We start from the raw sequence: 10,603 nt of genomic DNA, 5'->3' as shown, positions 1-10,603 counted from the left end.
TATGTCTATTTGTGTGATGACTCTTATTTCTCTAGGATATATTCCTAGGAGTGGGATTGCTGGATCATATGGTATTTCTATTTCTAGCTTTCTAAGGAAATGCCATATCATTTTCCAAAATGGTTGTACCATTTTGCATTCCCACCAGCAGTGCATAAGAGTGTCAGTCTCCCCAGAGCCTCTCTAACATTTGTTATTTTGTTTTTTTGATTCGAGGTTTTTTGTTTTTTTGGGTTTTTTTTGCCAAAAGAAAATTGCCTGGTCTTGTAGCCTATGGCTCTGACAGTACATGATAACCTTGATTTTATTCAGATGACTATGTAAAATTGGTTTTAGTTATTTGGGCGAGGGTGGCATTATTTTAGGCTCAACGCATTAGCATAATATAATACACTCTTGCCACTGATGTTCTATAATAAAAGGTTCATTCCTTTCATTTAAATATCCTTGTTCCTGTTAAAATGGAAAAACAATAAGAACAACTATCATCACCACCACCACCCTATGAAAGGAAAAGAAATTTCTCTTACTACTGACCTCCTGAAGGAGCCCTGATGGCTCAAGGGTTAAGAGCTCAGCTGCTAACCAAAAGGCTGGCAGTATGAACCCACCCAGAGGCTCTGTGGGAGAAAGACCTGGTGATTTGCTTTATAAAGATTACAGCCAAGAAAACCCTATGGGGTAGTTCTACTCTGTCACACGGGGTCACTATGAGTTGGAATCAATTTGACGGTACACAACAACTGTCAAACTCAATTAGTTCTTCTCAGTAATTACATTACTTAATATCTCAGATACTCTCATTACTTAGACATTTCTTCCTCCTTTAAGTTTCTGGGATATCTAATTCTGGTTCCCGTCCTGTCTCTCTGACTTCTTCATTGGATCTTCCAGACTCCTTTTTAGCCACCCATTCCTTAGACATTTTTCATACCACCCCCCCCGCCCCGCCCCAGTTTCATCCCTGGCTCACTTCTCACTCTATACACTTCTCCTGAGTCATATATACACCCATGCCTATGACGTTCTAGAAAACGATGACTCCCAAGTCTGTTTTGTGAGACATAGTGAGAAAGAGGTATCAGGAACCCTGGCAATTTTGTTCACACAACTTGACCCTGTGCCTAGGCCATAACTGACTGGACCAGGGATGAATATCTGAGTAAATATAATTTTCTGCCCCAGAAGTTTTAGAAGTGGGATTGAGATATTATTCAGTATTGCTTGCCTGAACTGATGACATGTAAACTCAGATCCATAGTGGCATCATCAAGTCTGGCTACGTGAGTGCGTAAGGAGGGAAAGTCAAACTGCAAGAAGATTGAAGGAGATACACTGAGAGAAGCAGAAATGAGAGATCATACAAAGAGAAGAGGAGGCTAGGGGAGGAGAAAAAGAGAGTGAGAAGAGGAGAGACTAAAAAAGGTAGCCAGAGACAGAGGCATACAGATAAGTGACTGATTTCTGGAAATCCTGATGGCCTTTCTAGTTCCTGGTTCCAGTCCCTTATGAGTTCCAACTGTAGTTGTTGCCTTTGGATTCCTTGAGATAACCCGTTCTTCTTCCAACAAATTTCTTTTTATTTAAGCTACTTTGAAGTGGCTCTCTATTATTTATACCCAAAGTATGCCTATAACATTTACTATTTATATATATGCATATATAATTTATAAATATACCTTAGACCTATATATTATTTAGAAATATAAAACTCATGTCTGTTATGTAGACATGATAGACTATGTAATAAAATATTTAAGCATAATAAATATATGTATGTATACATGTATGTGTATGTATATGGACGAGATGTTACACAGGCAACATACTCAAAGCTAAATTCATTTACTTCTACCTCTGCTCCCAAACCTTTTCCTCCTGCTATATGCCTAATCTTCACTAATGGATTTACCATTCCCCAAGTCACCCAAGTCGGAAAACCGGGAGTTACCCCTGACCTCCTAGAGAGACAGGTACTCCTCACTTGCGTTTCCTTATAGTCTATTATAGTCTATTCCATATATATATATATATATATACAGCATTTAACCCACAGTTTATCTATGAGTCTTTCCATTCATTGGTAGGCAGCCTAGGAGTTTGGGGTAGGGTAAGGAGGAAAGGGCACTAACATTTAACATTTTTGTTGAGTATCTACAATGTGCCAGGGCATATTTATATGAATAAAATAATGAATTCTACTCATTCGAACGATATTTATTGAATATTAATTTTTATGATAAATAGTATAGAGATACTAGGACAATAAAGAGAATCCTGGTCCTCAAGGAGTTTACAATCTAAAAAGGAAGATTAACAATATAGTGCTGGAAGATGAGCCCTTTAGGTTGAAAGGCACACAAAATACACAGTGGCCACACAATGGACCCAAGCATACCAACAATGGTGAAGATCGTGTAGGACTGGGCAACTTTTTGTTCTGTTTTACATAGGTCTGTATGAATTGAGGTCGCCATGAGTCAGCAATGACTCAACGGCAACTATCAATTTTTTTAGAGGATCAGATATTACATATTATTTTGTATCTTGCTTTTCTCACTTACTGTGTGGATATCATCCTTTTTAAATTTTATTATGGTGAAAATATACATAAAACGTGCCACCTCCACAATTTCTACATGTAGAATTCAGTAACATTGATTACATTATTCAAATAAATAAAAAAAAGGGAAGATTGAGAAGTACATAAAGTGCTTTGAGAGTTCAGAGAAAGAAGAGATCACTTATCCCAGAGGATGGAGGATCCTGGGAGAAAAATATCAGCATACTCAATTTGCTGTATCTCTCCTCCTAAATTTTCACTAGCTTTTTTTTCAGCTTATTAAGTATGATGGTTGTAAAACTGCAACTTCTCTTCATAAATTTCAGTTCTAATGGTGCAGTATTGTAAAACTGTGGCACAGGTTTATATCATATAACGAAACTTCAGCATGCTTGCTTCCTGGTTAAATCATAAAAAGAAAATTTAAACAAAAATTTTAGAGTCCCTGGGTGGTGCAAATGGTTAAGCGCTCGACTACTAGTCGAAAGGTTGGCTGTTGGAGCCCACCCAGAGGCCTCAGAAGACAGACCTGGCAATCTGTTTCCAAAAGGTCACAGCCTTGAAAACTTTATGGAGTAGTTCTACTCTGCACACACGTGGTCACCATGAGTCGGAACCCACTCAATGGCAACTACAACAACAACAAACAGAAGTTTACTAGCTCACAGAGAAAAAGAGTGAGTAGAGACAAAAAGCATAGGCTATTATTTAGAGAAGTTTGGCTGTTTGAAGGCAGGGACTATATTGAAACACTTTCAGCAATCATAACCCTATATATTTCTGGTTCTCTTCCCAACTCCTTGACTGTTCTTTTTACAGCCAGGATGTATAGGTCCTCCAACTTCATTCTTCTTTTTCAAGATTGTTTTGGCTATTCTGGGTCCTCTACCTTTCCACATTGTTATGGATTGAACTGTGTCCCCCAAAAATATGTACTGTAAATTCTAATCTCTGCCTGTGGTTATAATCCCATTTGTGAATGGGTTGTGTTTATTATGTTAATGAGGCAGATTAGGGTATATCTTGAGTCATTCTCTTCTGAGATATAAAAGGGATCAAAGAAGCAAGGGAGAGAAGAGATGGGAGAATAGAGATGCCAAGCCACACGAAGATTGCCCAGAAGCAGAAGCTCAAAGAGACAAGGAGCTTCCTCAGAGCTGATAGAGAGAAGACCCCTTTTCCTAGAGCTAGGACCCTGAATTCAGACTTCTAGCCTCCTAAATTGTGAGAAAATAAATTTCTATTTGTTAAAGCCACTCACTTAATGGTACTTGTTATAGCAGCACTAGATAACTCAGACACATAAATTTTAGGATCAACTTGTCAATTTTAACAAAAGAGTCTGCTGGAATTTTGACAGGGATTGTATTCAATCTATAGATCGATTTGGAGAAAACTGCTATCTAAATAATACTGGATCTTGCAATCCATTAACATGAAATGTCTTTCCATTCATTTAGATTTTCTTTAGTTTCTCTTAGCAATACTTTATTGTTCTTAGTGTACAAGTCTTTTGTTAAGTTTATTCCTGCGTAATTTGTTCTTTTTGATGCTATTATGATTGGAATTGGAGCCCTGGTGGCGCAGTGGTTAAGAGCTACGGCTGCTAACCCAAAGGTCAGCAGTCTGAATCCACCAGCCACTCCTTGGAAACCTTATGGGGCAATTCTACTCTGTCCTATACGGTCGCTATGAGTCGGAATGGAATCGACTCAATGGCAATGAGTTTTTTTTTTGTATGATTGGAATTTTCTTAATTTCATTTTCAAATTGTTCATTGATAGTGTATATGTATACAATTGATTTTTTAATACTGATCTCATATCCTGCAACCTTGCTGAACTCATTTATTAGTTCCAATAGTATTTTTGTGAATTTTTTAGGATTTTCTACATAGAAGATCATGTCATCTGTGAATAAAAACCGTTTTACCTCTTCCTTTCCAGTATCAATACTTTTTATTTTCTCTTTCTTGTCTGATTGCACTGGTTAGAACCTCCAATATGAAGTTGAATAGGAGTGGTGAAAGTGGACATCCTTGCCTTGTTCTTGATCTTAGGGGGAAGCATTCAGTCTTTTACCATTAAGTATAATGTTAGCTGGGGTTTTTTTGTAGATGATCTTTATCAGGATGAGGAAGTTCCCTTCTAGTCATAGTTTGTTTGTTTTTTTTAAATCATGAATGGGTGCTGGATTTTGTCAAATGCTTTTTCTGCATCTATTGTCCTTTATTCTATCAATATGGTGTATTACATTATTTTCAGATGTAAAACAACCTTGCATTAGTGTAGTAAATCCCACTTGGTCACAGTGTATAATCCTTTTTATATGTTGTTGGATTCAGTTTGCTAATATTTTCTTGATGATTTTTTTATCTATATTCATGAGAGATATTGTTCTACAGTTTTATTTTCTTGTAATATCTTTGGTGTTGGTATCAGAGTAATACTGGTCTCACAGAATGTGCTGGGGAGCGTTCCCTCCACCTCTATTTTCTGAAAGAGTTTGTGAAGGATTGGTATTATTTCTTCTTTAAATGTTTATAAGATGATTGCTTTTTAATATTTTTAATCTTGTGTCCTTCATCCCATCTAGCACAGTGTTTTGTATAGTGTCTGGCTCAATAAATATTTGGAAATGAACTGAATTATGCAACAACATCCAGAAATGGCTAAAATAATATTTAAAGAGTCCTGAATTTCAACCAAAGGCACTTTAAAAATGAAGAATACTATGAAAAACAAACTCACAACTACTTTTAAGTTTACAAAAACTGAAATATTTACTTACTAGGTAATAGCTCTCTATCAGCAGTCTCAGTGCAGCTAGGGTAGGGGTAAAATAGATGGCCTTTCTCTAAAGGGTAGGGAATCATTCTAAAAGCTGAGGAAAAAAAAAAAATGTTGACATTCAATTCTGTCTCGTTTACCATTCTACATAACAGATCAAAGCTATTTTAGAGATATATTTTTATAAAATTTCCACACAGTATATATTTTTTTAGAGAGACATTTTAGATGCAAGAAATAAAGTGAGCAAAAAAATAAGGGGAAGAATATGATTTATTTAGAGAACAGTGAATGGTCTAGTCTGGCTGGACTAAAGGAGTGGTAGATGATAAGACTGCTTGGGTCCTTCTTTGCCTCAGTCTCCTCATTACAAACACAATAGATAACTCCCCAGGTATGAATTTCACTTCTTACAGGAATCTTCATAAAACTACAATGTATATAACTGTTGGGAACCTAAAAGAGTTCTCAATGTTTCCTAACTTCACATGTGAGATTTTACCAAGAATTTCGAGGAGTAGAGTTTAATCTAGATCAGGGGTCAGCAAAGTATGGACCTTTGGCCAAATCTGGCCTGGTATCTGTTTTTATGAATAAACTTTTATTGCAACACAGCTACATACATTCATTTACATAGTGTTTAAGGCTGCTTTCATGCTACAACAAGGGCTGAATAGTTGTGATAGAGACTGTATGGCCCACAAAGCCTAAAATACTTACTGTTTAGCCCTTTACAGAAAAAGTTTGCTAAGCCTTGATCTAGATTATCACCAACTGTTGCAGACTTCTTAAAGAAGGAATCCTTATTGATCTACTCAACTAGCTAAGTACTCATCAATCTTTCTCCTTCAGTGCTTGGCTCTATAAACTTTTGGTAAAATACGGATCTTGTTTTGTCAAAAAAAAAAAAAAAAGTAGTGATTTGTCAAAAGTCATAGATCAAATCAGTGTTAACTCTAGGAAGCCATCTATCAAGATGATTATTCATAAAATACAGTATAAATCATATACTTATTGAAAACTTCCTATGTGACAAGCAGAATACTAGGCATTAAAGACACATACAAGATAAATGAGATAGAATATCTGGTTTTGAGGAGCTGTAGGACAAAAAACTTGATTTGACCTTTGTTCTGGGTCCTGAAAATAACCCTTGTGATTTGTCAGCAATCAAGGTTCCTTTGTTTTCTTAAAATAGCTAGGCAACATTTAAACACGTGCAAATGAGTGGCGGCTACACAGACCCCACCTGGCAGTTAATCTCTGGAAGGGTGGAAGGGCATGATGTAATGAATCATGCATATTCATGGATTCAATCGATCATGACCATGCATTGAGGCCCCAATCATACATATGTATTGTTATAAAAGGCCTCAGAACACGGAAGCAGTTGGGCTTCATGACTGATGAGAACAGCCATGCACAGGCGAGGGTAGCACGTCCCTAGGGACAATGGAGGCCTCCCAGACTATGCCTGACATGTCTCTTTGAATTCTTTCTGGTTATAATAAATGGTTAGCTATAAGTATAGGTAGTCTCCTATACTTAGTTCTGAGAGTCATTCCAGTGAATTACTGAACCCACTGGTGGCAGTGAGAGCCAGCAAAGGCTGAAGGATAGAGTCTTAACTTGTGAAGACCCAGCTCTGGGTGGCTAGAGGTCAGAGAAAGGCTGTACGGGCAGTCGATCGAAAAGGACAGTCCTTCTGATTTGTAGGATCTGACCTAACTTTGGTTGGTTAGGGTCAGAGAAAGTGCCATGGATAGCTGGTGTTAGGATAATGGAGAAATGGAAAAGTGGGGGTATGAGTTATCTTCACATTTTGGGAATCAATCTTATGTCAATTTTTATTAACACAGGAGCTTATAAACTACTGGAGAAAAAGCAAAAGAAAGTCTTATTACCCAAAGGCATTCAGATCCTCAAGTGCATATTGTCAAGCACAGTGTCTGACCCATAGCAAATGGTTAATGTAAATATGTTCCCAAATTTTCTTGATTCAAGGACACATGGTGCCTTTAATGTCTCAGTAAATTTTTAATGGTGTCCCTAGGTTGAAAGAAATATCTAACAGTTCCATTTATTAAGTAGGAAGCTCAAACAACTTAAAAAGTTTATGTCCTTACAATTTAGCAGTCATTTGGAAAAACTAATACGTGAAAATTGAAAGAAAAAAATAATTTTCTTATCTGGTTCACAAATAACCATCATTTCTTACAAATGGGATGTATGAGTCTGCTGGGAACCATAGAGCTTCTCAAACTTTGAAATCAGATTGGACACCAACATCCTCATTCCACATTGATTTTTGTGTGGTACTTCTTTTTATCACAGCAACTAACACAAAACCCAGCTTTGCAGAGATATGATGACACTGAAAGGAATGGAGAGCCACCTAATGTTAAAACTATGATCTATCTCAAGCTAATGGTTTGAGTGGTGTCTGACAGATGTCCAGTATTGCTGCGTTTCCACTGAAAATTTAAAATATTCCATAGCATTCTTAAGAATTTGCTGTGAGGTACCAGACAGATGGGAAAAAAGGAAAGAATGTCACACTGAAAACCATTAAGAAGCAGAAACACAAGGGATGTGAAACAGTTCGCACTGTGACTAAAACCGTTTCCAACAACTCTTTCTTTAATTTTTTTGCCCCTCCTGAAGTTCCTGGGAGTGGAGATTTGGATGATGCTGCTGAAGCTATCCTTCCTGCGGACTTTGAAAGTGGTCACTTTTTACGTGTATAATTCCAAGATCAGTGTTATACTTTACTGGAGAAGCTATTGAAGATGATGATGATGATTATGATGAAGAAGGTGAAGAAGCAGATGAGGAAGGGGAAGAAGAAGGAGATGAGGAAAATGATCCAGACTATGACGTGAAGAAGGATCAAAACCCAGCAGAGTGCAAGCAACAGTGAAGCAGGATGTATGTGGCCTTGAGGATAACCTGCACTGGTCTACCTTCTGCTTCCCTGGAAAGGATGAATTTACGTCATTTGACAAGCCTATTTCAAGTTTTTTGTTTGTTTGCTTGTTTTTGTTTTTGCAACTTAAAATAAAAATGTCAAATACAAAAAAAAAAAAAGAATTTGTTGTGAGGCCTTAAAGTACCTCAATGCAAAGTTTAGGAACCAATATGGTTAACCAATTTTAGTGAATGAGCACTGAATTATTTTTTTAATTTTTATTGATAGCTGTGGTGTACTTTCTAAGAGAATTACTATAAGAATCCAACTGATAATATATTTTGATTAAGCTTCTTTACTTTCTTGGTGATTATAAGAAGTTACAAATAAGAGACCTGGCAGGTAGTTTAAAACAGTCCAATTTAAAAAATATTAGAATAGCTCAACCACATTAAAAAGCTTATAAACCAGGGACGATAAATCTGCATTTTCTTTCCTTACAAATATATAATTTAAATGAACATATTTTATTATAGTGCATCAAGCAATGCACTTGGCAGAATACCGTAACAGTTTCTTATTCTGCTTTTCCTAAATGTGACATCAATATAAATACATTAAGCATTTCCACCAATAAACTAAATATAACACTGAGTTCACTTCGAAACCAATCTGAACAACAAATCCTTATGGAAACTCAGACGATCTCATCAAAGAAGACTGCCTGTGAATGCAATGAACAGTCAGAGAGATTAGTGTTAGATTTGGAAAAGAATACTTACTGCCTTCCCAGGTGCACTGTAACAGATTAAGAGCACCCTCTATTCGCTTCCAGTGCTGAAGATGAAAGAAAGCATAGGCAATTGCTTCACTATCGCCCCGTTTCAGAATGTGTTCTGGAGGTAAAATTAGACTTTTCATCTCTAGTAAGTACTGAAAAAATAACACACATACAACAAAAAAGAAAAGGAAAATTATGTTAACTTCAAACATTCAAAAAAAGTTAGATTCAAGATGTTATAAAGTAAAAATGATTTAAAAAAATTAAACTACTTGAAATGACATAAAGGGCCTACTAATTACATGTATAAATGCTTATACATGCAAATTCCAAAGGTCAGAACATTCCTATAAGTAAAAACAAAGTTATAAATGGCTTATGTGTATGATGAAATGCTCGCAATCACTAGCCATTAGAGAAATGCAAATCAAAACCACAATGAGATACCACCATACTCCAGCATTACTGGAACTCATCAAAAAAACAGAAAATAACAAATGTTGGAGAGGCTGTGGGGAGATTGAAACTCTTATGCACCGCTGGTGGGAATGCAAAATAATACAACCATTTTGGAAAATGATATGGTGCTTCCTTAGAAAGCTAGAAATAGAAATACCATATGATCCAGCAATCCCACTCCTAGGAATATATCCTAGAGAAATAAAAGTCGTCACATGAATAGACATATGCACATCCATGTTCACTGCAGCATTGTTCACAACGGCAAAAAGATGGAAACAACCTAGATGCCCATCAACAGATGAATGGATAAATAAACTATGGTACATACACACAAAACAGTACTATCAAACGATAAAGAACAATGATGAATCTGCAAAGTACCTCATAACATGGATGAATCTGGAGGGCATTATGCTGAAATAGGTCAATCACAAAAGGACAAATATTGTATATGAGACCACTATGATAAAAACTCATGAAAAGGTTTACACACAAAAAGAAACAATCTTTGATGGTTAAGAGGGAGGGGAGGGGTGGGGATGGAAAAACACCAAAAAGACAATAGATAGGTGGTAACTTTTTTCTGGTAAAGGGTAAGACAGTACACAATACTGGGGAAGCCAGTACTACTTGTACAAAGCAAGGTCATGGGAGCTCTATAGACATATCCAAACTACCTAAGAGACCGAATTGCTGGGCTGAGGGCTATGGGGACCATGGTCTCAGGGAACATCTAGCTCAACTGGCATAACATAGTTTATAAATAAAATGTTCTACATTCTACTTTGGTGAGTAGCGTCTGGGGTCTTAAAAGCCTGTGAGCGGCCATCTATGATACTACATTGGTCTCACCCCTTTGGGAGCAAGGGAAAATGAAGAAAACTAAAGATACATGGGAAAGATTAGTCCAAAGGACTAATGGACCACAACTACCACAGCCTCCACCAGACTGAGTCCAGTACAACTAGATGGTGCCCAGCTACCACCACTGACTGCCCTGACAGAGGGTCCTGGACAGAGCTGGAGAAAAATGTAGAACAAAATTCTAACTCACAAAAAAAGACCAGACTTACTGGCCTGACAGAGACTGGAGAAACCCC

At 36.9% G+C, this 10,603-nt stretch overlaps 1 protein-coding gene across 9 annotated transcripts in view; it reads right to left on the bottom strand.

The window, feature by feature from the left end:
- ST7L (suppression of tumorigenicity 7 like) overlaps positions 1-10,603 on the bottom strand; it is a 107,692-nt gene that overhangs the window by 20,877 nt on the left and 76,212 nt on the right. For 7 of the 9 annotated variants that reach the window (XM_023734922.1, XM_023734921.1, XM_004380397.1 and 4 more), the window contains 2 exons: positions 9,043-9,193; positions 5,354-5,446 (listed from right to left, as the gene is read on the bottom strand). In XM_023734922.1, coding sequence (XP_023590690.1) covers positions 5,354-5,446; positions 9,043-9,193 — 244 coding nt within the window. Of the gene's footprint in view, positions 1-5,353; positions 5,447-9,042; positions 9,194-10,603 lie in introns of those variants that run through there. The other 2 variants (XR_002824697.1, XM_004380401.3) reach the window with 1 other exon arrangement.

This window comes from Trichechus manatus, unplaced genomic scaffold (genome assembly GCF_000243295.1).
Source record: "Trichechus manatus latirostris isolate Lorelei unplaced genomic scaffold, TriManLat1.0 scaffold00073, whole genome shotgun sequence".
In the NCBI taxonomy this organism is placed as follows: domain Eukaryota; kingdom Metazoa; phylum Chordata; class Mammalia; order Sirenia; family Trichechidae; genus Trichechus; species Trichechus manatus.
Note: the sequence above shows the minus strand (reverse complement) of the source record. Positions and strands in the feature narration are given on the sequence as shown.